Below are 27,676 nucleotides of genomic sequence, written 5' to 3' on the forward strand. Positions count from 1 at the left end.
GCAATGTACCTGCCCATATAGTGAAGTTTAAAAAATTGGGCTTTCAAAAGAATATTCAATCGTCGTATCGTTGATTGTCGGCTCTGTTTATTAATGAGTTTGTCGAGCACTGCATTAGACTAATATTTCATAATGGGAAACGTAGTCCCTGTTGAAAAATTCCCCAGCAACATAGTATGGCCCATAGCGTTGCACAGCTGAGAACCACGTTTAGTACGGGCCACTAACGAGACGGTGTTTACCATGGGATACGTCCGATGTTTCGGTTGTTGCCGTTAACCTGCTACATAATCCTCAACAAGTCGGCTTGCCTGTCAGGTCATCATCTCACATGTCGACGGCTGCCACAGTGTGTTCATAGACACAGCACGCACTCTTCGTATGAACAAACAGCCAGTTAGTGATTCGCCCACTTAAATCAGCGTCCACGGTGTTAAGATATTTCGTTTAAATTGCTACTTCTTTGGTAACGTTCCAGCTCGTTTTCTTTTTTTTATTCAGTTCGTCTGAAATGGAGTTAATGCTATTGTAATGGGGGGGGGAGGGGGGGGGGAGACGTCAACTTGTAGCTTAGAATAAGAGAGTCGTGCGATCAAAAGTTATGCATAGACAGCCAAGCATGTGCATTATCTCTGATAGTTGAAAAATAATTCTGCTTAGAAAGTCGCAGGATGAAAATTGGAGAGATCTGAAAATCAAATATTCAGCTCTGAGATCAGAGATGTGCAGCACAAATCGAACAAACTCTAAAGTATCGTTCAAAACACTTTCGATCAGTATGTACCTAGCAAAGTTTTAGGGTGTGGAACAGACGCTCAGCGACTGAACAGCCGTGTTAAGAAATTGCTACGAAGGCAGAGAGAGATTCACCACACATTTAAGTGAAGTCTACACATATTTAACAATTAAAAGCCGAATGAAGTCAAAATAAGCGTAATGCAAAGAGCTATTAAAGGATTCAAAGGCATATTTCGTAATCTATATGACTGTTGCTCATAAGAAGTATTGGTCTTAGGTAAAGTCTTTAAATTAATTAAAATCAGCTATTAAATTGCTCAGTGACAGTATTGAAACCGAAATATAATATAAAAGAGGTCAGCCGGAAGTACTGAATTGTTTCTCTGTGGAAGATCATAAAATGATTCCAGCTTTCAATCATCGAATTAACGCCATTATAGCAGTTACTGAGACAAATGATACTGTATCACAGACACAGTCCGTTTTACTGTTCAGAGATGTCACATAACCCGCCCCAAGATGTAAGCAGCCATGCATGAGCAGCGACTATTAGACGGAGGGGGTCCGACAGTCGATCAGTTCCAGTCATCCCACCAGGAAGGAGGTACACGGCTCGTGTTGTCTGTAGTTCAACGATGCCTAGACGGTCAATACCGTAGTTCGACTGCGTCCGCTCTCAACAAGGTAAGTGTCCAAACGTCTCGGAGTGAACCAAAGCGAGTTTGGTCGGACATGGAGGAGATACAGAGAGACAGGACCCGTCGATAACATGCCTCGTTCAGGCCGCCCAAGGGCTACTACTGCACTGGATAAACGCCACCTACGGATTATGGCTCGGAGGAACCCTGACAGCAACGCCAGCATGCTGAATAATGCTTTCCGTGCAGCCACAGGACGTCGTTATACGACTCAAACTGGAAGCAATAGGCTGCATGATGCGGAACTTCACTCCCGACGTCCATGGAGAGGTCCATCTTTGCAACCACGACACCATACAGCGTGGTAGAGATGGGCCCAACAACATACCGAATGCACCGCTCAGGACTGACATCACGTTCTCTTCGGTGATATGGGTCGCATATGCCTTCAACAAGACAATTGTCGGAGACGTGTTTGAAGGCAAAAGGTGGAAGTTCCCTGCTGTTTTGAGGTGGCATTATGTGGGGCCGACGTACGCCGCTGGTGATCGTGGAAGGCGCCGTAAGGGCTGTACGATACGTGAATGCCATCCTCCGTCCAACAGTGCAACCATATCGGCAGCATATTGGCGAGGCATTCGTCCTCATGGACCACAACTCGCGCCACCATCGTGCACATCTTGTGAATGACTTCCTTCAGGATAAGGACATCGCTCGACTAGAGTGGCCAGCATGTTCTCCAGACATGAACCCTGTGCAACAGGCCTGGAATAGATTGAAAAGGGCTGTTTATGGGCGACATGACGCACCAACCACTCTGAGGGATCCACGCCGAATTGCCGTTGATGAGTGGGGCAATCTGAACCAACAGTGCTTTGATGAAATTGTGGATAGTATGCCACGACGAATACAGGCATGCATCAGTGTAAGGGGACGTGGTACTGGGTATTAGAGGTAACGGTGTGTACAGCAATCTGGACTACCACCTCTGAAGATCTCGCTGTATGGTGGTGCACCACGCAGTGTGTTGAGACTTCCTGGCAGATTAAAACTGTGTGCCCGACCGAGACTCGAACTCGGTATCTTTGCCTTTCGCGGGCAAGTGCTCTACCATCTGAGCTACCGACGCACGACTCACGCCCGGTACTCACAGCTTTACTTCTGCCAGTATCTCGTCTCCTACCTTCCAAACTTTACAGAAGCTCTCCTGCGAACCTTGCAGAACTAGCACTCCTGAAAGAAAGGATACTGCGGAGACATGGCTTAGCCACATCCTGGGGTCGTTCCCAGAATGAGATTTTCACTCTGCAGCGGAGTGTGCGCTGATATGAAACTTTCAGGAGTGCTAGTTCTGCAAGGTTCGCAGGAGAGCTTCTGTAAAGTTTGGAAGGTAGGAGACGAGATACTGGCAGAAGTAAAGCTGTGAGTACCGGGCGTGAGTCGTGCATCGGTAGCTGAGATGGTAGAGCACTTGTCCGCGAAAGGCAAAGGTACCGTGTTCGAGTCTCGGTCGGGCACACAGTTTTAATCTGCCAGGAAGTTTCATATCAGCGCACACTCCGCTGCAGAGTGAAAATCTCATTCTGGAAACGCAGTGTGTTGTTTTCATGAGCAAGGGCAGAACTAATGTTTATTATCTGCACAGGTTCCGGAACTCTCGGAACCGAGATGACGCAAAACTTTTTTGATGTGTTTAATATTAAGGAATACGTTTTACGGTCACGCATTACGACGTCTTTGCTGAATAAATGACTGTTATATTAAAACCAGCACGGATTTCCGAACAGAGATGCTGCGAAACGCAGCTCCCTCTGTTTAAGCACGTAATACGGAGCACCATTGATGGGGAATTGGTAGTAATTATACAGACCGCAGATGACGCTGCAAGCGCGCCGCTCCAAAGGCAAGCCACAGTCACAACTTCAGGCGGGCAGGCAGCGGGCGCCGCGCCTCCCTCCAGGTCCTCCGGCATTCGCCGCAAGACCGACGGGTGGCGCTACTCAGACACAGGTCGCGGTTAATGGCCGAGATCACGACGGGGCAGACTGTTCCATTCCGTGTCCCTTTGCAAGTCAGCACACGCAGAGATCCGACCCAAGACACGGTGGAGACACACCGGACCTTGGACGACTGCCTTCAATGGCAGTGCCACAAGCATCAGTTACTAGAAGCAACTACTCAGAAGCAAGGACAGTATTCTGAGACACATATTTTAAACCAAAGGAAGAAGTTAATATATAAGTGGTGTCTGTTCTTTTGGACATGTGCGAAACAACAGACACCACATACATATATAATGCCGGCAAGGACGACCAGTGATCTCTTCAGTGCAGATGCACACCAGGCTCCAACTCTTAAGGGAATCCCCTAAATGCCGCCAGTAGTGAGAATAAGGGGCAAGGGACACTAAATTACTAATGTGTGGGTAAGTTGAGAATTTGGGTCTGATTGGAGGCGTACTAGGACAGACGTGCTGTTACGATGATTGCGCAGTGGTTAGCTCATGTGTCTAGCAAGCACGAGACCCGGGTTCAGATTCCAGCCCAGCACAAATTTTCAACTTTCCCCACTGACTTAAAACAATGTCACTGGTAGCCAATGTCTGTTAAGTCCTTTGTGACTTAAAGAGGAAGTGAAGCATCTGGTACTCGTTGCTGCCAGGCTTTGGCTACAGAAAAATACAGGGTTGTCCATTGATAGTGACCGGGCCGAATATCTCACGAAATAAGCATCAAACGGAAACGCTACGAACAATGAAACTCGCCTAGCTTGAAGGGGGAAACCCGATGGAGCTATCGTTGGCCAGCTAGATGGCGCTGCCATAGGTCAAACGAATATCAACTGCGTTTTTTTTTTTTTTTTTAATAGGAGCCCTCATTTTTATTACATATTCGTGTAGTACGTAAAGAAATATGAATGTTTCAGTTGGACCACTTTTTTCGCTTTGTGATAGTTGACGCTGTAATAGTCACAAACGTATAAGAACGTGCTATCACGTAACATTCCGCTAGTGCGGACGGTATTTGCTTCGTGATACATTATCCGTCTTAAAATGGACCGTTTACCAACTGTGGAAAATGTCGATATCGTGTTGATGTATGGCTATTGTGATCAAAATGCCCAACGGGCATGCTATGTATGCTGCTCGGTATCCTGGACGACATCATCCAAGTGTCCGGACCGTTCGCCGGATAGTTACGTTATTTAAGGAAACAGGAAGTGTTCAGCCACATATGAAACGTCAACCACGACCTGCAAAAAATGATGATGCCCAAGTAGGTGTTTTAGCTGCTGTCGCTGCTAAACCGCACATCAGTAGCAGACAAATTGCGCGAAAATAAGGGATCTCAAAAACGTCGGTGTTGAGAATGCTACATCAACATCGATTGCGCCCGTACCATATTTCTATACACCAGGAATTGTATGGCGACGACTTTGAACGTCGTGTACAGCTCTACCACTGGGCACAAGAGAAACTTTGGCACGCGTTCTATTTAGCGACGAAGCGTCATTCAGCAACAGCGGTAACTTAAACCGGCATAATATGCACTACTGGGCAACGGAAAATCCACGATGGCTGTGACAAGTGGAACATCAGCGACCTTGGCAGGTTATTGTATGGTGCGGCATTATGGGAGGAAGGATAATTGGCCCCCATTTTATCGATGGCAGTCTAAATGGTGCAATGTATGCTGATTTCCTACGTAATGTTCTACCGATGTTACTACAAGATGTTTCACTGCATGACCGAATGGCGATGTACTTCCAACATGATGGATGTCCGGCACATAGCTCGCGTGCGGTTGAAGCGGTATTGAATAGCATATTTCATGGCAGGTGGATTGGTCGTCGAAGCACCATACCATGGCCCGCACGTTCACCGGATCTGACGTCCCCGGATTTCTTTCTGTGGGGAAAGTTGAAGGATATTTGTTATTGTGATCCACCGACAACGCCTGACAACATGCGTCAGCGCATTTCCCTGTTGAGAGGAATGTCATTACACGTATTGCCAAATGCATTGAGGTTGAGGGACATAATTTTGAGCATTTATTGCATTAATGTGGTATTTACAGGTAATCACGCTGTAACAGCATGCGTTCTCAGAAATGATAAGTTCACAAAGGTACATGTATCACATTGTAACAACCGAAATAAAATGTTCAAATGTACCTACGTTCTGTATTTTAATTTAAAAAACCTACCTGATACCAACTGTTCGTCTACAATTGTGAGCCATATGTTTATTATAGCGCCATCTATCACAGAGCGAAAAAAGTGGTTCAACTAAAACTTTCATATTTTTTTACGTCTACACGAATATGTAATAAAAAATGGGGGTTCCTATTTAAAAAACGCAGTTGATATCAGTTTGACCTATAGCGGCGCCATCTAGCGGGCCAACCATAGCGCCATCTGGTTTTCCCCTTCCAGCTATACAAGTTTCATTCTTTGTAGTTTTTTCGTTTGACGCTTATTTCGTGAGATATTTGATCCGGTCACGATCAATGGACCACCCTGTATAATTCCGCAGTGTCGTTTAGTGAACAATATACGCCCCTACCGAGATCGAACCAGATTTGTTACTGCGTTCAGGATGTCACTGCTGACAGAGCTCAACACGTCATTCTTCATGAAAATAAGTCAAGATGTGTGAAGATAATTTTGAAAGTGCACCGACGGAATGACTTAAGGCCCTTACTGATTGCAATACATACACCCGAAGGACGAAAAAGCGCGAAATAATTATCAAATGGTTCAAATGGCTCTGGCCACTGTGGGACTTAACATTTGAGGTCATCAGTCCTCTAGAACTTAGAACTACTTAAATCTAACTAACCTAAGGACATCACACACATCTATGCCCGAGGCAGGATTCGAACCAGCGACCGTAGCGGTCGCGCGATTCCGGACTGAAGCGCTTAGAACAGCTCGGCCACATTGGCTGGTAAATAATTATCCGAAGGAGGCGGAAATCTGGAGATGTGATGTACATGTAGAAGCAAACAATGACTGCAATTTCAGAAAAATATAATGATTTATTCAAGAGAAACAGCTTCACAGATTGATCTTGATGCAGATAGTTATTCTGTTTGGCATTGATTGATAGAGTTGTTGGGTGTCATCCTAAGGATATCGTGCCAAATTTTGTCCTATTGGGGCGTTAGATAAACAAAGTAAGAGCCTACGGAATATCAGACCAGCTGTGTGGCTGGATTAAAGAGTTTTTAGCAAACAGAACACAGCATGTTGTTATCAACGGAGAGACGTCTACAGACATTAAAGTAACCTCTGGCGTGCCACAGGGGAGTGTTATGGGACCATTGCTTTTCACAATATATATAAATGACCTAGTAGATAGTGTCGGAAGTTCCATGCGGATTTTCGCGGATGTTGCTGTAGTATACAGGGAAGTTGCATCATTAGAAAATTGTAGCGAAATGCAGGAAGATCTGCAGCGGATAGGCACTTGGTGCAGGGAGTGGCAACTGACCCTTAACATAGACAAATGTAATGTATTGCGAATACATAGAAAGAAGGATCCTTTATTGTATGATTATATGATAGCGGAACAAACACTGGTAGCAGTTACTTCTGTAAAATATCTGGGAGAATGCGTGCGGAACGATTTGAAGTGGAATGATCATATAAAATTAATTGTTGGTAAGGCGGGTACCAGCTTGAGATTCATTGGGAGAGTCCTTAGAAAATGTAGTCCATCAACAAAGGAGGTGGCTTACAAAACACTCGTTCGACCTATACTTGAGTATTGCTCATCAGTGTGGGATCCGTACCAGATCGGGTTGACGGAGGAGATAGAGAAGATCCAAAGAAGAGCGGCGCGTTTCGTCACAGGGTTATTTGGTAATCGTGATAGCGTTACGGAGATGTTTAACAAACTCAAGTGGCAGACTCTGCAAGAGAGGCGTTCTGCATCGCGGTGTAGCTTGCTCGCCAGGTTTCGAGAGGGTGCGTTTCTGGATGAGGTATCGAATATATTGCTTCCCCCTACTTATACCTCCCGAGGAGATCACGAATGTAAAATTAGAGAGATTAGAGCGCGCACAGAGGCTTTTAGACAGTCGTTCTTCCCGCGAACCATACGCGACTGGAACAGGAAAGGGAGATAATGAGTGGCACGTAAAGTGCCCTCCGCCACACACCGTTGGGTGGCTTGCGGAGTATAAATGTAGATGTAGATGTAGATGTAGATCATCAAAATACCGAGCTAGATCGAGGGTCCTGCCAATTATGCTCCAAACGTTCTCAATTACAAACAGATCCGGCGGCCTCGTCTTGGCAAGCAACAAGACGGTAGAAACTCTGACCGCGTGCGAACTACCGTGCTGAAGTGAGAGCACACAATGGCTTGCCGTGAAGGGCAACAAAGCGGGATGTAGAATATCGTACAGATGTGCTGTAAGGGTGTCGCGGATGACAACCAAAGGGGTCCTACTATGAAAATAAATGGCATTCAGGACCATCACGTCGGGTTGTTGGACTGTGTGACGTGAGACAACCACGTTAGTATCCCGTCGCTGCCGGGGGCGTCACCAGACACGTCTTCATTGGTCATCTAGGCTCTATTGCATGTGGGACTCATCACTCAAGACAATTATAACCGAGTCAATGAGATTCAAGGCCGAATGTGTCCGACGTCACTGCAAACGGCGATGCTGGTGGAGGTCAAAGGTAGCTGGCACAAGGGGCACCGTCACCTCAGCCGCCTTTCTGTGAGCCGCCTGTCAATTGTCCTGATGGTTACTGAAGCACCGGTTGGACATCGGATCGATGATAATGACGAATCCGGGGCTCTGAGTGTCTCTCCTTGTTGCCGCAGTGTTCGGCCATGGTTCGCCCATTCCGGCCAACATCGTCAAATAGTTACATCGCTCTTCTTGAAATGTAGAGCGATTAATCGATTATCCCAACCGGCTTCTTTGAGCCCAGCTACACGTCCTCCCACAAATGATGACATCTGCTTATATTGTTCACGGACCTGTCTGCCAGATGTAGTTACTGTCCAACTGAGCACACGGAATGACATTCGCAAAGATTTTATGCCTTGGTATCGACATGTCCCCTGTTTACTACCCTTGCCAGGTCCCCGGTGAAACTGCGTTGCTGCTTCGCAGATTGATCCACTGACCGCCGAAGTTTACTATTTTGTATTTTCAATTGGTCTCTGCACGAATATCAATTCGTGACCAATTTTCCATAGCTCCTACGCGGTGCGTCGGGTCTGGTTGTGTTCTTTTATTTGTTTTTTGTTTTTTTTTAAATAGAGTGTATTTGATTACACTATTGGCGAAAAATTCATATACTACCGTAAAATACTTGCTGAAAAACCATACCGGACGCATCAAGTAAAACTATTAAAAAAAAAAAAAAAAAAGAAACCGCAGGAACGTCAGACACCAGACCTCTTACTGGGAGAATATTAAGGAAACCTAATGTGTCCACAAAGAAAGTACAAAACATTCGTCCGATAAACTCTTGAGAGTCTACGTTGGATTAACAGAAGAAATATTTTACACAGCAAAGAACGGTACGGTTCCTTCTCTGACTCTTCGTTCATCTCCCACTGGCACATTCTCTTTCACGTTTTTGCTAGCACTGTTCTATCACTGTTAACAATGTTCCACTGCTACTGTGTCCCTCTCCCCCCCCCCCCCCCTGCCATTGCCTCCTTCCCTCCTTCTCTAGGAGAACCATTGTCTACTTGCTTCCAATATTTATTACTTTTCCGTCTCTTTACAACTGCCACTGCCTCCTTTTCACTTAGCATAAATTAGTGCGATTATGTTTGGATGTCAAAAGTTCTGAGAAAATTTTTAGAGCAAGGTAGAATGAGACATCGGCTACCGCACTTTTCAGACAGCGTGTTTTTAACAGAAACATATTCGCAGTCTTTTTGCTCCAGTAGGAGCATTTTCCGCTCTTTCCTACGTTTCCCTTCCACAGCAGGGCACGATACTTGATGTGTTGGCAGATGTGCCAACACCTCGTAGTTAGAGGAGGCCGAAATGCACGCTATAATCTAACGCAGACTGGCGTGAGGTCCGGAACAGGATACGTAATGAATGCTATAAAGAAAAGTATGTAGCTGCTGGAATACTTAACTTTAATCCATCATTTGTATACAGCATTCTTGATGATACAAGTGAGACTCTCTCTAGAAATGGTTAATGGCGCCTTGCTAGGTCGTAGCCATGGACTTAGCTGAAGGCTATTCTAACTGCCTCTCGGCAAATGAGAGAAAGGCTTCGTCAGTGTAGTCACTAGCAAAGTCGTCGTACAACTGGGGCGAGTGCTAGTACGTCTCTCTAGACCTGCCGTGTGGTGGCGCTCGGTCTGCGATTATTGACAGTGGCGACACGCGGGTTCGACATGTACTAATGGACCGCGGCCGATTTAAAGCTACCACCTAGCAAGTGTGGTGTCTGGCGGTGACACCACAATACTCATATGAAAAGGACTTTGTGAGTCACTAAAATTTTGGCAGTTTACTTATTGAAATGGAAATAACGATAAACTAATTCTATACTTCAGAGCGGCTTTTACGTGCACATAAATTTTGCACGTGCTTCAGTACTACAACGGGGGGCTCTCGGAACACTTATCATGATCACAGATACAACATATTTCTCAGTGCTTTATCACTTTAAAGTACGTTTTCGCCTCACATCGGATTTTACATGCGCATTTTGCGTATACTAGTAGGGTAACTTTGAACCTCTGTATCTCGGAAACGGATTAAGATATCAAGAAAACTTTCAGTGTCGTTCGAGATCAGGATATTAGGGTTTTGTTTGGGGGAGGAGACCAGACAGCGAAGTTATCGGTCTCATCGGATTAGGAAAGTACAGGGAAGGAAATCGGCCGTGCCCTTTCAAAGGCACCATCCCGGCATTTGCCTGGAGCGACTTAGGGAAATCACGGAAAACCTATATCAGAATGGCCGGACCCGGGATTGAACCGTCGTCCTCCCGAATGCGAGTCCAGTGTCAAACCACTGCGCCACCTCGCTCGGTACGGATACATATATTTCAAAACGGGGAGCAGACACTTCTTGATAAATGCCTAGGGAACGTAGTGTTATAATTTCAGTAGTTATATGGTTTTATTTATCGTTTAGATTTCGCCTCACATCGGATCTTATGTGCGTATTTTACGTGTACATGTAAGGTTACTTTGAACGGGTAAAGATATCTAGAAAGTTTTCAAGGTTGTTCGAGATCGGGATCTTATGAATATAGCGAAAGAATATCAGCCATTTTCTGTGCATAGACGTCTTGGAATGGGCGGCGCGGTTTTGGTATTAAAAAATGGTACAGAAACGTTTTCTTGTGTGTTTCTCGACGGAGCCGCCCACGAGGTAATATCTTTCAACCTCTGTATCTCAGAAAGTTATTAAGATATGAACGAAATTTTCATGTTTCTTGGAGATAGAGATCTTAGGTATATACTGCAAAAATTTTACCCATTTGCTGTGCACAACATTCTTGAAATCAGCAGCTCGGTTTTTGTATTAAAAATGCTAAAAACGCTCTTGTTGGGGTCTTCTGTGAACTAAAGAACTAATAAAGATTTTTGAAAACATGAAGATGGCAGTTCTAGATAAATGCCTAGAGAATGTACCGTAAATTTTCGATTATTTACTTTTTTAGATTTCGCCTCATACCGTATTTTACGTGATTGTTTTACATTCAGAGATAAGGTGACTTTGAACTTCTGCATCTGGGAAACGGATGAGGATATGAAGTTCGAGATCGACATTGTAGGAATATAGCATAAAAATTTCACCCATTTTGTGTACATAACCGTTTTTGAACTCGCGGCTCGTTTAGGGTACGAAAAATTGGAAAAAAATTTTGTGTGTTTTCTAAGCAACCGCCCATAAGCTACTGACGCCTCCATAAGCCCCATGGGGCCCACCGTAAACCACATCAAATGCAGAAAGGAACCAACCGATTTGCTTCATCTGTTTAAGCCGGAGGAAGTGAGTATATTTAAACTTTGATTCTGTACTGTAGAATAAGGACACTGAGCGGATCTTCCAATGGTCTTTAGCCCAAGGAGTAGCCAGAACACTTTACCCTACAATCCTATAATCAAAAGAACCACAGGTACCACCTCGGAAGAATCTCGTTTTTATGTGTGGCTTTCTGGAACTTATTGGGCAGCGCATGCGTACCGATATGCGTTATGATGCGCAAATGGTGTTCTCGAATTTTGTCGTCGGAAACCCCATAGTACTGGTGTATTCCTTTGCAATCCTCACTTTACTGTCGTAAGTGTAATTGGTATTAATTGCACATAAAAACAACGCATGTACTATTTTCTATGCGAATGTTTCTGCATGATGACTATCCAACGACCGAGTTAATTTTTGTACTCGAATAATACTTGAAAAACTATACTTAAAATAGGTAAAGAAATCGTTAAAGAACTATGAATAAAGTAGTGGACTAAAACACCAACATACACAAGATCAAAAAGTGGTACGTTATAAAATTTGAAACAAAAAGCAATATTTATTCATTCATAACATACAATTTGAATAGAACAAAGATTATAGTGAAGTCTATAAAAACATAAATTTGTCTTTATTCTGACACAGTTAGATGCAGGGCTTAATGTCCGTCACTCCTGGTCTCATGACACTTTCGATGGAGCTACATTTTACGATAATGAACACCACTGCTGAAAATGAAGATTCTCAGAAACAAATGGTAGAAAAAGGAACGAGAACGGCCATTGCTAAATCCATTGCTAATGGAAATTCTGCTTAACACCAGGTAAAAATTGTTTTATGTTTGTGATTTGTCTAACGTAACAGCTTTGCAAATTCTTAGTGCAATTTTAACGACAAATGTTTTACACGTTCCATTTTCGGGCAAAAGTATAATGAATCTATTTTAAATGATGACTGTTTAGTTCTCCTGAAAATTATTTTGAAAACATATCCGATGGTCAATTACAACATACTATCGCAAATTATACGTAAATCATTACCAGTGACAAAGTCGTCTGTACACAAAAGCATTTTTTTCTCCCGCCCGATGCTTATGGCTATTTTAAGTTCTTCATAATGAACTGGATTTTTTTTTGAATATGAATATATAGAGAAAACATTTAGCTCGTTGTGTTCCTCAAAAATTGTTGGAACCCAACAGGAGTTTCCAGTACGTCAACACATTGCTGACGACAGCGCTTGAAACAAAACACGGGAAACTATAATCAATGGCTATAAGCAGCGTGTGGTTATAGTTATTCATCTTACACTGCACAATGAACAATGTTAACATTATTGTCGAAAGAGCAGCATAAGATTAAAAATTACGAAAAACAAATATCTGCCAGGTCAATACCCAACCGATAGAAAGGTATGCCCCTCCGCTTGGAAAGTTGCCATGTAGAACATGACAATTAACAACAAACTAAGTAACATTCTGCATCTTCTTTCTTAAATACGAACAAAGCCGTGCATGAGCAGAACAATGGATTCGAAAAATACCATATACACTCGGACAGAATGTTATGATTGACACATCCACTTGGTTCCATAAACCAAGAAATAAATTCCAAAATTTAAACTTAAGTGTCGAACGTATAAATACTTGTTTCAGTGGACAAATAACACAGGCATCCAGCAAAATTTTTGATTTCATTTTGTACGATATTTTGGGGATTCCTCTTGTCTTTATCAGACAACCCAACAATCTGCTGGTAGCAGCAGTGTCCATTTTAATTCGTAATTAACATCCAACTTTCATATTTGAATTCCTTTTCGGCATTGACTGAAAATTTTACTTGATGGTACTGACAGTCTTTCTAGAAAATAACTGGGTATGCTGCGTTGCTTAAACCTTTACTCTTAGAAGATACATTCATTCCTTTCGTTTCATACGCACAGTTCACGCAATCCTTCAAAAAACAAACTACGGTAGAGAAGTTCTTCCACTCTGGAACAACGTAGGTATGACATGCGTTTCCAACAGCAAAAGATGCACTAGTATCATATGTATATATTTGATATTGACGTCGTCCTTAATTTAGCGACAGACATAATAAAAAGACATTACGTAAATTAGGTAAAAAAAGCGAACCACCACAGCCGTATCATCAAAGATATTTATTTCAAACGACTAGTTTCGGCGCTAAGCTTACGCCATCTTCACGTTCGTTACAAACCAAAAGACTGTTTCACTCCTTGGCCCATGTATCGTAGAACCCACGTAACGCCAGTTGTCGCGGATTGCATAGTCTGTATCACTAGTGTACAATCTACAACGTGTTGTCACTACTGAGAGTGGTATGCACTGCTGATGTATCGCATAAGCTAGTTGTTTGAAATAAAATTCTTTAATGATACGGCAGTGGTGGTTCGTTTTCTTTACACATAACATCGGTCGCCGTCCCGTGTACATGACAACGATGAATATCCACAAATTACGTAACTCTTGCATATTTCCTATTTTCGGTTGCAGATTGTGATGCTGCGATAATTTATTAGCTATGTCAAGCTACTAACAATAAGCAAATAAACAGCAATGTAGCTGGATTAAACTGCACCTTCATTGAATTAAAAACTTGAAATCATAATATTTATTGCGAAAAGTAATGGAGCTCAAAAAGAAAATGAGGAAAATCTATACATTATAGCAAACTTGTCGCTACTGGAAAGTGGAAGAATATATCGGTGGAGCTTTCTGAGGATGCCAAGTTGTCGAGTAACGATGGTGAATCAGAGTAGTAGCTCTGACATTTCAGAACGTCCTTTCGAGCCACATTGTTGAAGGTGTCTAGCTCATTAATTCCGTAAAAGATCGTCACTTTTTCTGTCTGGAATGGCAGTATTCAGCACGGATTCCTTTAAGTCCATACATCTTCATGAACTTATTAATCAACTACTTCAAGTGCTAAATGCTGCGATCACTAGGAGAAATCTGATAAGTCCTTTTAGTACTTTCAAATTGTGGATTTTCCATTAACGACGCATATGACGACACTGCTGCGCCTTTTGCTGTTTTCTCAGTAATCCCTTTCGATTTCAGTTGAACATAGTCAAAAAAATGGTTCAAATGGCTCTGAGCACTATGGGACTTAACATCGGTGGTCATCAGTCCTCTAGAACTTAGAACTACTTAAACCTAACTAACATAAGGACATCACACACATCCATGCCCGAGGCAGGATTCGAACCTGCGACCGTAGCAGTCGCGCGGTTCCGGACTGCGCGCCTAGAACCGCTAGACCACCGCGGCCGGCTGATCATAGTCAGATGTCATCTTTCAGTGATGGCATTTGGAAAAAAATTGGGAAAAGTGACGTAACATCCATGGAGAATATGTGGCTGATTATGTTTTTTCTTTATTTTTATATTTTTGAGCCATAATCACAAGAGCATCTCAAAATGCCGTGACGGATTTCGACCACCCATTGGTCATCTTCGGCCTGCCAAAAGATAAAATGCGTGGACAAAAAATAGTTACGTAATTCATAGACTTTGCAGAGTAACTGTCTACGTATTAATAAAACAGAATACATTGCTACCTAACGGCACTTATTACAAGCTGTTCCCATTGCGTTGTTAACAATACTATACAAAGCGTCCCATTTACCTTGACCACTTGAAATGAGTTTTTGCCTAGAAGAACAATAAATAAATAAATGTAGCAAGTAAATGTTGTTTAGCTACCAGCAACCATCAACAAGCATCTACATGTATGAAGAGGGTAAGTTAGTAGAACAGTAACTGCAACAAATTTTTTTTTTTTTTACTTACGACTCGGATACTTGTAATAGAATACTGCAGTACTTTTAAACGCTGTGTAACATTCTATGGCTTCTCTTCGTTGGTGTATACTGTACATGCATTAACTTTAAACTGCAGACGGTTGAGTGAACGATCGAGATGTATTTTCCGCGCGATTCCATTTGTTTACTGTCAGCTCCATCAAGTGGATGAGTTACCTTACCCCGGGTACGCGCAAAGTATGCTAATACAGTAAAGGCAATATGTTTTTATCAAAGTCAAGTTTACGTGAACAGTACACTGTGATACGTTATTCAATAGTTCTTCAGGGATGGAGATGGACTGCTGCATAAAAAATGTAGGGCGGTATTTTAAAAAGACGTGGTGCTGCTCATATCTTCATAACGAGGAAAGTTAGAAGTGCAGCTATTTGCGCCATGCATGCTCTTCTACGTAAAGTGTTGGATTAAACGTGGTAATGTGCATTAAAAAGGCTTGCTGAGTGATCCAATTGGGGTTTCCAGTGGGGTATAATCATGTTATTAATTGTTCTTGAAAATCTGCTGGATCTGAGTTTACCAGCCGTCACGCAGTGTTTCAACCCAGAGGACGAAGGACGGAGGTGGGGGCCGCGGCGAAGAAGACATCACAACGTCCCGGACAGCACAGAAGTAGTCGCTGAGGAAGAAGGAGAATGGAATTAAGATTTTTATGTGTCAGTACTTGCACTGTATCTATTCCTGACTGACGTAACTCTTTTACAAGCGCTGGGACAGAATAATATATACTGAATGTGGTCTCGATATAGTATCATGTAAAGAATGGATAGTTAAATGATACACGGCGCAGAGAATGTATCCGTGTTTTCAGAATATACGCTGAAATTATTTGAATAAAATAATTCATCGTTTTCCTTAGTATACTGAGAAGGAACTAGGGAACATGTTGTACGCGATTCAGATTGTCATTTAATGACTTTTACGAGAACTGGAGAGTGACAATTTTTCCTTGGTTGTGGTGACTTATTTCTGCCTTCTTACACGCACCGTGCCGGCCGCTGTGGCCGAGCGGTTCTAGGCGCTTCAGTCCGGAACCGCGCTGCTGCTAAGGTCGCAGATTCGAATCCTTCCTCGGGCATAGAAGTGTGTGATATCCTTAGGTTAGTTAGGTTTAAGTAGTTCTAAGTCTAGGGGACTGATGACCTCAGATGTTAAGTCCCATAGTACTTACAGCCATTTGAAGCATTTTGAACACGCCCTGACCGGCGGAACTGGTGTTACTGTAGTAAGTAGGTGAGAAAGCTTAGTTGGATTCCAATTCAGGGCCCCAGTACGACTTTTATGTTAGGCCCCTTATTATGGGAGGTTAATGAGGGCCGGATTGTCAAAAATGATGCTGTATGACAAGTTAGCGATTGGGAACTGCATGCTGGAACAATTGACTTTAAACTCGATCTTTCAGGCCGTAAATAAGATGAATCGCCATGCAAAAAGGCAATCATGCTGGGTAATGGCCTCCTGATAGTTAAAGAATATTTGCTTGAGACATTTTAATTTTTTTCACTCTTGCTTCTGGAGAGAAAAAAATTTGGGGTGGGCGAGATAGACGGGAAAAGAAGTAGATACGTGTATGAGCAAACAGAGGTTTCACTATGTGTACAAACGTTTGACCACTACCTGCTGTTGTCTTTCATACTGGTCTGGACACTATGGGAACCCATTGCAGCAGGTGTCTTTGGGTATAATTTCATTCCTTTTTATGATTACGTAGATATTTAGTTGGCACATTTTATGAGTTCTGTAATGATTCATTTCGCCCCTCTTTTTGCCTAGATTACGTAACTCTTCCATATTTTCTATTTTCGGTTGCAGATTGTGATGCTGCGATAATTTATTAGCTATGTTAAGCTACTAACAATTAGCAAATAAACAGCCTATAGTCAGTTTGAAGATGGCCACTGGCAAGTAGAAACTGGATAGGGCAATGTAACTGCTCGTGTGATCGTCTCGTGAAAAGTGAAAGTGACGACCTTTCCGAGTCCTACCTCTGTGATGCCTTAGATGGTGCACGTGGAGCTCCTCGTCAAAGACGTCCGCAGACCTGTGCCGGCGGGCCGTCGCCCACTCGGGGCTGACCGCCACGAGCAGCGCCAGCAGCAGCCGCAGACTGGCCCAGGACGGGGCCTGCCAGCGACACCGACGCGACATCGTGCTCCGCGCGCTCACGAGCTCATGCCACCGAGACCTGGAACGTGCCACAACCCTACCACGACGCCCTCCAGACGCCGACTGCCTGCCGCGGGAGCGTCGTCCGAGTAGCGCGCCACGCCGCGCGCCACGCCCGACCGCCAGCGGAAATGCACGAGTGGAGCCGAGGCGGCGAAGTAACACGGCCACCTGTGCGGTAGGTCGCGGACGCGGAGCAGCCTGCGGCTGCGACCTCACCCTTCCCACAGGCAGTGTGACGCCACCGCAGACCACTTGCAGCAGGGATGAACAGCTGCAGCACTACCCAAGTAGCCTGCGTAAACTGTTAGTGGCGCGGGATTCCAGCGTGCAGTACTACCACAGTCTAAACAAGTGGTCCCCAATCGGGGACTAATTACCCCTGAGGGTTAAAGTAAATCATCAATAATTAATTTTCGTCAGTTAGTAGCATTAACCCTTTAACTGCTATGGACGTGTTAACGCGCGTGCCTTTGTACATGACCCTGTGTGCTCTGAACGTGTTTACACGCGACGCCAGTCCTTCTACCTGGTAGTCTGAACGTGTCTACGCGTAGACACATTCAGAGTACCAGGTAGGAGGACTGGTGGCGCGCGTAAACACATTTACAGCACACAGGGACAGGTGCCCTCCTTCTAACAGCCGTGTACCGCAAGTCTCTAGAGGAACGGAAGGTTCCAAATGATTGGAAAAGAACACAGGTAGTCTCAGTCTTCAAGAAGGGTCGTCGAGCAGATGCGCAAAACTATAGATCTATATCTCTGACGTCGATCTGTTGTAGAATTTTAGAATATGTTTTTTTCTCGCGTATCATGTCGTTTCTGGAAACCCAGAATCTACTCTGTAGGAATCAACATGGATTCCGGAAACAGCGATCGTGTGAGACCCAACTCGCTTTATTTGTTCATGAGACCCAGAAAATATTAGATACAGGCTCCCAGGTAGATGCTATTTTCCTTGACTTCCGTAAGGCCTTCGGTATAGTTCCGCACTGTCGCCTGATAAAGTAAGAGCATACGGAATATCAGACCAGCTGTGTGACTGGATTGAAGAGTTTTTAGCAAACAGAACGCAGCATGTTGTTCTCAATGGAGAGACGTCTACAGACGTTAAAGTAACCTCTGGCGTGCCACAGGGGAGTGTTATGGGACAATTGCTTTTCACAATATATATAAATGACCTAGTAGATAGTGTCGGAAGTTCCATGCGGCTTTTCGCGGATGATGCTGTAGTATACAGAGAAGTTGCAGCATTAGAAAATTGTAGCGAAATGCAGGAACATCTGCAGCGGATAGGCACTTGGTGCAGGGAGTGACAGCTGACCCTTAACATAGACAAATGTAATGTATTGCGAATACATAGAAAGAAGGATCCTTTATTGTATGATTATATGATAGCGGAACAAACACTGGTATCAGTTACTCCTGTAAAATATCTGGGAGTATGCGTGCGGAACGATTTGAAGTGGAATGATCATATAAAATCAACTGTTGGTAAGGCGGGTACCAAGTTGAGATTAATTGGGAGAGTCCTTAGAAAATGTAGTCCATCAACAAAGGAGGTGGCTTACAAAACACTCGTTCGACCTATAATTGAGTATTGCTCATCAGTGTGGGATCCGTACCAGGCCGGGTTGACGGAGGAGATAGAGAAGATCCAAAGAAGAGCGGCGCGTTTCGTCACAGAGTTATTTGGTAAGAGTGATAGCATTACGGAGATGTTTAGCAAACTCAAGTGGCAGACTCTGCAAGAGAGGCGTTCTGCATCGCGGTGTAGCTTGCTGTTCAGGTTTCGAGAGGGTGCGTTTCTGGAGCAGGTATCGAATATATTGCTTCCCCCTACTTATACCTCCCGAGGAGATCACGAATGTAAAATCAGAGAGATTCGAGCGCGCATGGAGGCTTTCAAACAGTCGTTCTTCCCGCGAACCATACACGACTGGAACAGGAAAGGAAGGTAATGACAGTGGCACGTAAAGTGCCCTCCGCCACACACCGTTGGGTGGCTTGCGGAGTATAAATGTAGATGTAGATGTAGATGTAGATGTACAAAGGCGAGGGCGTTAACACGTCCAGAGCAGTTAAAGGGTTAATGTGGCGGAGGTTACAGGTTCCTCACATAGCTCACCCACTACACACATATGTTGCGCTTTGTCCAGTACGTCGCTGACGAAAAAAGTAGGACATTTGTGTAACAAATGTTAAATGTCTCAAGAAAATGTCTACACTAAGTTGTAGTAGTACCTGCTGTAGTCCAGAAATTATTTCATTCCTGGGTTAGAAACAGATAAGTCAATTAATTGACAGCACGACAAAGCAGTAATATAGAAGGGCTACTATAGCGCTAAACACAATATTATTATCATTCTTCTTTCTCGTCTCAGACATTATGTCTGGTTAAAAATGGAAAGTGACGCGGACCTTGATCAAGCGTGACTTCCTTTTAACTATACGGTATATGTTACATTGCATTTAGGAAATTTCGGGTAATTGAACATGTATCAATAATTGAAGATTTCTGTAGTTGTATATATACGTTTGGATGTAGCTGTATTGCGTTGATGTTGGTTGGTTGGTTTTGGGGAAGACCAGACAGCGTGGTCATCGGTCTCATCGGATTAGGGAAGGATGGGGAAGGAAGTCGGCCGTGCCCTTTCAGAGGAACCATCCCGGCATTGGCCTGAAGTGATTTAGGGAAATCACGGAAAACCTAAATCAGGATGGCCGGACGCGGGATTGAACCGTCGTCCTCCCGAATGCGAGTCCAGTGTCTAACCACTGGGCCACCTCGCTCGGTCTGCGTTGATGTACTGGTGGATATTGTGTGGTATGACTCCTGTAGTTGATAGTATAATTGGTATGACGTCAACTTTATCCTGATGCCACATATCTTTGACTTCCTCAGCCAGTCGGATGTATTTTTCAATTTTTTCTCCTGTTTTCTTCTGTATATTTGTTGTATTGGGTACGGATATTTCGATTAGTTGTGGTAATTTCTTCTTTTTATTGGTGAGTATGATGTCAGGTTTGTTATGTGGTGTTGTTTTATCTGTTATAATGGTTCTGTTCCAGTATAATTTGTATTCATCATTCTCCAGTACATTTTGTAATGCATACTTGTATGTGGGAACGTGTTGTTTTATTAGTTTATGTTGTATGGCAAGTAGTTGATGTATTATTTTTGCTACATTGTAATGTCTTCTGGGGTATTCTGTATTTGCTAGTATTGTACATCCGCTTGTGATGTGATCTACTGTTTCTATTTGTTGTTAGCAAAGTCTGCATTTATCTGTTGTGGTATTGGGATCTTTAATAATATGCTTGCTGTAATATCTGGTGTTTATTGTTTGATCCTGTATTGCAATCATGAATCCTTCCGTCTCACTGTATATATTGCCTTTTCTTAGCCATGTGTTGTATCGATGTGTGGTTGTGTTAGATGATATGGGTGCTTGCCATGTAGTGTTTTCTTTTTCCAATTTACTTTCTTCGTATCTGTTGATGTTATGTGATCTAAAGGGTTGTAGAAGTGGTATGAAATTGCAGTGGTGTAGCCGATGTATTTATATGAGTGATTGCTTTGTGTATTTTGCTAGTTTCTGCTCGTTCTAGAAAGAATTTTCTTAAATTGTATACCTGTCCATAATGTAGGTTTTTTATGTCGATAAATCCCTTTCCTCCATCCTTTCTGCTTAATGTGAATCTTTCTGTTGCTGAACGTATGTGATGTATTCTATATTTGTGGCATTGTGATCGTGTAAGTGTATTGAGTGCTTCTAGGTCTGTGTTACTCCATTTCACTACTCCAAATGAGTAGGTCAATATTGGTATAGCATAAGTATTTATAGCTTTTGTCTTGTTTCTTGCTGTCAATCCTGTTTTCAGTATTTTTGTTAGTCTTTGTCTATATTTTTCTTTTAGTTCTTCTTTAATATTTGTATGATCTATTCCTATTTATTGTCTGTATGCTAGATATTTATAGGCATCTGTTTTTTCATCGCTTCTATGCAGTTGCTGCAGTTATCCAATATGTAATCTTCTTGTTGAGTGTGTTTTCCCTTGACTATGCTATTTTTCTTACATTTGTCTGCTCCAAAAGCCATATTTATATCATTGCTGAGTACTTCTGTCATCTTTAGTAATTGGTTGAGTTGTTGATTTGTTGCTACCAGTAGTTTTAGATCATCCATGTATAGCAAATGTGTGGTTTTGTGTTGGTATGTTCCAGTAATATTGTATCCATAATTTGTATCATTTAGCATGTTGGATAGTGGGTTCAGAGCAAGGCAGAACCAGAAAGGACTTAATGAGTGTCCTTGGTATATTCCACGCTTAATCTGTATTGGCTGTGATGTGATATTATTCGAATTTGTTTGGATATTGAGTGTGGTTTTCCAATCTTTCATTAGTATGTTTAGGAACTGTATCAATTTAGGATATTATTATTATTATTATTATTATTATTATTATTATTATTATTATTATTATTATTATTATTATTATTATTATTATTGACTTTTTTTCTCAGACTTAAGTCTGGTTAAAAATGGAACGTGACGCGGACCTCGGTCAAGCGTGACTTCCTTGTAACTGTATGGTATATGTTATATTGCATTTAGGAACTTTCGGGTAATTGAACATGTATCAATAATTACAGATTTTTGTAGTTGTATATATATGTTTGGATGTAGCTGTATTGCATTGATGTACTGGTGAATATTGTGAGGTATGACTCCTGTAGTTGATAGTATAATTGGGATAATGTCGACTTTATCCTGATGCCACATGTCCTTGACTTCCTCAGCCAGTTGGATGTATTTTTCAATTTTTTCTCCTGTTTTCTTCTGTATATTTGTTGTGTTGGGTATGGATATTTCAATTAGTTGTGTTAATTTCTTCTTTTTATTGGTGAGTATGATGTCAGGTTTGTTATGTGGTGTTGTTTTATCTGTTATAATCGTTCTGTTCCAGTATAATTTGTATTCATCATTCTCCAGTACATTTTGTGGTGCATACTTGTATGTGGGAACGTGTTGTTTTATTAGTTTATGTTTTATGGCAAGTTGTTGATGTATTATTTTTGCTACATTGTCATGTCTTCTGGGGTATTCTGTATTTGCTAGTATTGTACATCCGCTTGTGATGTGATCTACTGTTTCTATTTGTTGTTTGCAAAGTCTGCATTTATCTGTTGTGGTATTGGGATCTTTAATAATATGCTTGCTGTAATATCTGGTGTTTATTGTTTGATCCTGTATTGCGATCATGAATCCTTCCGTCTCACTGTATATATTGCCTTTTTTTAGCCATGTGTTGGATGCGTCTTGATCGATGTGTGGCTGTGTTAGATGATACGGGTGCTTGCCGTGTAGTGTTTTCTTTTTCCAATTTACTTTCTTTGTATCTGTTGATGTTATGTGATCTAAAGGGTTGTAGAAGTGGTTATGAAATTGCAATGGTGTAGCTGATGTATTTATATGAGTGATTGCTTTGTGTATTTTGCTAGTTTCTGCTCGTTCTAGAAAGAATTTTCTTAAATTGTCTACCTGTCCATAATGTAGGTTTTTTATATCTATAAATCCCCTTCCACCTTCCTTTCTGCTTAATGTGAATCTTTCTGTTGCTGAATGTATGTGATGTATTCTATATTTGTGGCATTGTGATCGTGTAAGTGTATTGAGTGCTTCTAGGTCTGTGTCACTCCATTTCACTACTCCAAATGAGTAGGTCAATACTGGTATAGCATAAGTATTTATAGCTTTTGTCTTGTTTCTTGCTGTCAATTCTGTTTTCAGTATTTTTGTTAGTCTTTGTCTATATTTTTCTTTTAGTTCTTCTTTAATATTTGTATTATCTATTCCTATTTTTTGTCTGTATCCTAGGTATTTATAGGCATCTGTTTTTTCCATCGCTTCTATGTAGTCGCTGTGGTTATCCAATATGTAATCTTCTTGTTTAGTGTGTTTGCACTTAACTATGCTATTTTTCTTACATTTGTCTGTTCCAAAAGCCATATTTATATCATTGCTGAATACTTCTGTTATCTTTAGTAATTGGTTGAGTTGTTGATTTGTTGCTGCCAGTAGTTTTAGATCATCCATGTATAGCAAATGTGTGATTTTGTGTGGGTATGTTCCAGTAATATTGTATCCATAATTTGTATTATTTAGCATGTTGGATAGTGGGTTCAGAGCAAGACAGAACCAGAAAGGACTTAATGAGTCTCCTTGGTATATTCCACGCTTAATCTGTATTGGCTGTGATGTGATGTTATCTGAATTTGTTTGGATATTAAGTGTGGTTTTCCAGTTTTTCATTACTGTGTTTAGAAACTGTATCAATTTAGGATCTACTTTGTATATTTCCAAAATCTGCAGTAACCATGAGTGGGGTACACTATCAAAGGCTTTTTGGTAATCAATGTATGCGTAGTGTAGGGACCTTTGTTTAGTTTTAGCTTGATATGTCACCTCTGTATCTATTATCAGTTGCTCTTTACATCCTCGTGCTCCTTTGCAGCAGCCTTTTTGTTCTTCATTTATAATTTTGTTCTGTGTTGTATGTGTCATTAATTTCTGTGTGATGACTGAAGTTAATATTTTGTATATTGTTGGTAGGCATGTTATGGGGCGATATTTAGCTGGGTTTGCTGTGTCTGCTTGATCTTTAGGTTTCAGATAGGTTATTCCATGTGCAAGTGTATCAGGGAATGTGTATGGGTCTGCAATGTAACTGTTAAATAATTTAGTTAGATGTGAATGTGTTGAGGTGAACTTCTTTAGCCAGTAATTTGCTATTTTATCATTTCCAGGGCCTTTCCAATTGTGTGTAGAATTAATTGCTCGGGTGACTTCATGTTGCAAAATTATCACTTCAGGCATTTGTGGTATCATCTTGTATGTGTCTGTTTCTGCTTGTATCCACCGTGCATGCCTGTTATGTTGTACCGGGTTTGACCATATGCTGCTCCAGAAGTGTTCCATGTCTGTTATGTTTGGTGGATTGTCTATTTTAATGCGTGTGTTATCCATTGTTTGGTAAAATCTCTTTTGGTTTGTGTTGAATGTTTGGTTTTGTTTCCTTCTATTTTCACTTTTTTTGTATCTTCTAAGTCGTTTGGCCAATGCTTGCAATTTCTGCTTTTTTTCATCTAATTGTTCTATTGCTTCTTGTTGTGAGATTTTACCTAACCTTTTTCGTTTTTTGTCTGACATTTCATTTCTTATAAATTGTGTTAGCTGTCCGATGTCTTTTCTCAGTTTTTCTATTCTGATCTGTAACCTGTGTTGCCATGCTGGTTTTGTGGGTTTCTTCTGTGTGTTGGTTTGTTCTGATGTCTGCCTAGTGTGTATATTTAGTGTAGTGAGTGCTCCTATATAGACCAGTAGTTGTAACTCTTCCATAGTTGTGTTTTCAGTTATTTTGTTGTGTATTATTGTGTTGATAGTTTTTATTGTTGTTTCGACTTGTGGGTTATTTGGCAGTCTATGCAAGAATGGTCTAATGTCTGTATTTGTGTCTTTGTATTCTATATATGTCAGCTGAAATTTCTCTTCTATATCTAACATGTGTCTCTCTTCGTGTCCTATTTGTGCTTGTTCTGGTGGCTGTCTTAAGATTTCGTTTTCCTCTGATTGTTTAATTGATGCGTGTTGGTCTTTGTTTGTTTGCTCTGGGATGTTTGAGTCCATTACTGTGTTTTCTTCTTCTTCTGATTGCACATTATTTTGTTCCAGTATTTGTTGTACTTGTTGTTTGATGTTTTCTAATTCTGACTGGGGTATCCTGTTATTTTTGATTATTACACGGATCTGATCAGCTAGTCGTTGTTCTGTTAAAAATTTTAATTCCGGGTATCTGGTAATAAATGTTCTGTATACTTGTGATCTGTATCCAGTTGTGTTGGTTCCTAGGTTTGTTGCTTGGTAATAACAGAACATGAGGTGTCGATTAACTTCATCTGACCATCTCATCCTCTGTCTTTGTTTTCCTTCTAGGGTGGTTGCAGGAAGCATATCCTGCAAAACACCTCTATTCGGATTTAAATCATTTTCCAGTTGGCTAGCAGTGTCGTTACCATTGTGGGCGGGCATAGGGTTCAAGCGTCGTCCCCGACCATGATGGCGCTTGTCCGAGGCTTCTTTAGTTCTGTCCTGAACCAACTAATCACACTAAAAGAGGGGTTAGCCCTATTAGTGGTTTGTTCTTTTCGTCGCCTTTTACGACTGGCAGAACATACCGGAGGCCTATTCTTTTCCCGGGCCTCCACGGGGTTTATTATTACTATTATTATTATTATTATTATTATTACTACTACTACTATTAGTGGCTGTGGTCTGACAAAAGCATTAAGAGGCTGAAGGCTTCGAATTTCTGCCAGCTCAGAAATTTGGAGTGGAATAATCAATCGATTTACGAACAGTAAATATAGTACACACATTTTGGTTGGTCGGTTAATTTGGAGGAGGGCATCAAACAGCGAGGTCATTGGGAGGGATGTGGAAGAAAATCGGCCATGCCCTTTCAAAGAAACCATGCAGGCATTTGCGCGAAGCGATTAAGGGAAGTCACGGAAAACCTAAATCAGGACGTCCGGACCCGGGTGTGAACCGTCGTCCTCCTGAATACGAGTCCAGTGCGCTAACCACTGCGCCACCTCGCTCGGTGCACACGTATTAACTTGGTTGTTTTTAAATGGGGTTACGCCTGGCTCTGAGCACTATGGGACTTAACTTCTGAGGCCATCAGTCCCCTAGAACTTAGAACACCTTAAACCTAACTAACCTAAGGACATCACTCACACCCATGCCCGAGGCAGGATTCGAACCTGCGACCGTAGCGGTCGCGCGGTTCCAGACTGAAGCGCCTACAACCGCTCGGCCACAATGGACGGCTACCTGCAGTTAGGCGGCTATGCTGGTAGACATTAAGGCGTTACTACCTGAATTTAAACGTTACCAGTTTGTGCCGTAGTAGTCTGAGTACAGTCTGAGTGACACTACAGACAGAAAACAGTGAATAGGCTTTCCTGTGCAATGTCAAGATGAACGAACTGTTGAATCCATTTTAAGAGATAACAGGAAACTAAATTACCAGGACAAGCTAGCCACAAAGGAACTAGCCCCTCCACACCCCCGAATGTTACAAAATAAAAAAGCGTGACTGCAAGCGAACATTGAGCAAAGAAGTGTACAATAAGCATAAGTGGCTGTGTGGGTGCAAAGTAAGACAAGCACTGTAATGTTTCTCATGCCTGGTTTACAGCCCAGAAAAAAATTTGTGGACTAATTCAAGTGTTACGGATCCTTTACAATACTGGCCATTAAAATTTCTACGCCAAGAAGATGATAAACGGGTATTTATTGGACAAATATATTATACTAGAACTGACATGTGATTACATTTTCACGCAATTTGGGTGCATAGATCCTGAGAAATCAGTACCCAGAACAACCACTTCTGGCCGTAATAACGGCCTTGAAACGCCTGGGCATTGAGTCAAACAGAGCTTGGATGGCGTGTACAGGTACAGCTGCCCCTGCAGCAGAGTAGTGACTGGCGTATTGTGACGAGCCAGTTGCTCGGCCACCATTGACCAGGCGTTTTCAGTTGGTGAGAGATCTGGAGATTGTGATGGCCAGGGCAGCAGTCGAACATTTTCTGTATCCAGAAAGGCCCGTACAGGACCTGCAACATGCGGTCGTGCATTATCCTGTCGAAATGCGGGGTTTCCCAGGGATCGAGGGAAGGGTAGAGTCACGGATCGTAACACATCTGAAATGTAACGTCCACTGTTCAAAGAGTCGTCAATGAGAACAAGAGATGACCGAAACGTGTAACCAATGGCACCCCATACCATCACGCCGGGCGATACGCCAGTATGGCGATGACGAATACACGCTTCCAATACTCGTTCACCGCGATGTCGCCGAACACGGATGCGAACTTCATAATGCTGTAAACAGAACCTGGATTCATCCGAAACAATAACGTTTTCCCATTCGTGCACCCAGATTCGTCGTTGAGTACACCATCGCAGGCTCTTCTGTCTGTGATGCAGCGTCAAGGGTTACCGCAGCCATGGATTCCGAGCTGATAGTCCATGCTGCTGCAAACGTCGTCGGACTATCGGTGTAGATGGTTGTTGTCTTGCAAATGTCACCATTTGTTGACTCAGGGATCGAGACGTGGCTGCACGATCCGTTACAGCCATGCGGATAAGATGCCTGTCATCTCGACTGTTAGCGATACGAGGCCGTTGGGATCCAGCACGGCGTTCCGTATTACCCTTCTGAACCTACCGATTCCATAGT

The 27,676-nt window shown here is 42.4% G+C and overlaps 1 protein-coding gene across 1 annotated transcript in view; it reads right to left on the reverse strand.

The window, feature by feature from the left end:
- LOC126094991 (semaphorin-2A-like) overlaps window positions 1-17,345 on the reverse strand; it is a 1,391,554-nt gene extending 1,374,209 nt beyond the window's left edge. The window contains exon 1 of the mRNA XM_049909645.1: window positions 17,183-17,345. Coding sequence (XP_049765602.1) covers window positions 17,183-17,345 — 163 coding nt within the window. The remainder of the gene's footprint in view (window positions 1-17,182) is intronic.
- Between the last annotated feature and the right edge of the window lie 10,331 nt (window positions 17,346-27,676).

The sequence above is a fragment of the Schistocerca cancellata genome, chromosome 8 (genome assembly GCF_023864275.1).
Source record: "Schistocerca cancellata isolate TAMUIC-IGC-003103 chromosome 8, iqSchCanc2.1, whole genome shotgun sequence".
NCBI lineage: Eukaryota > Metazoa > Arthropoda > Insecta > Orthoptera > Acrididae > Schistocerca > Schistocerca cancellata.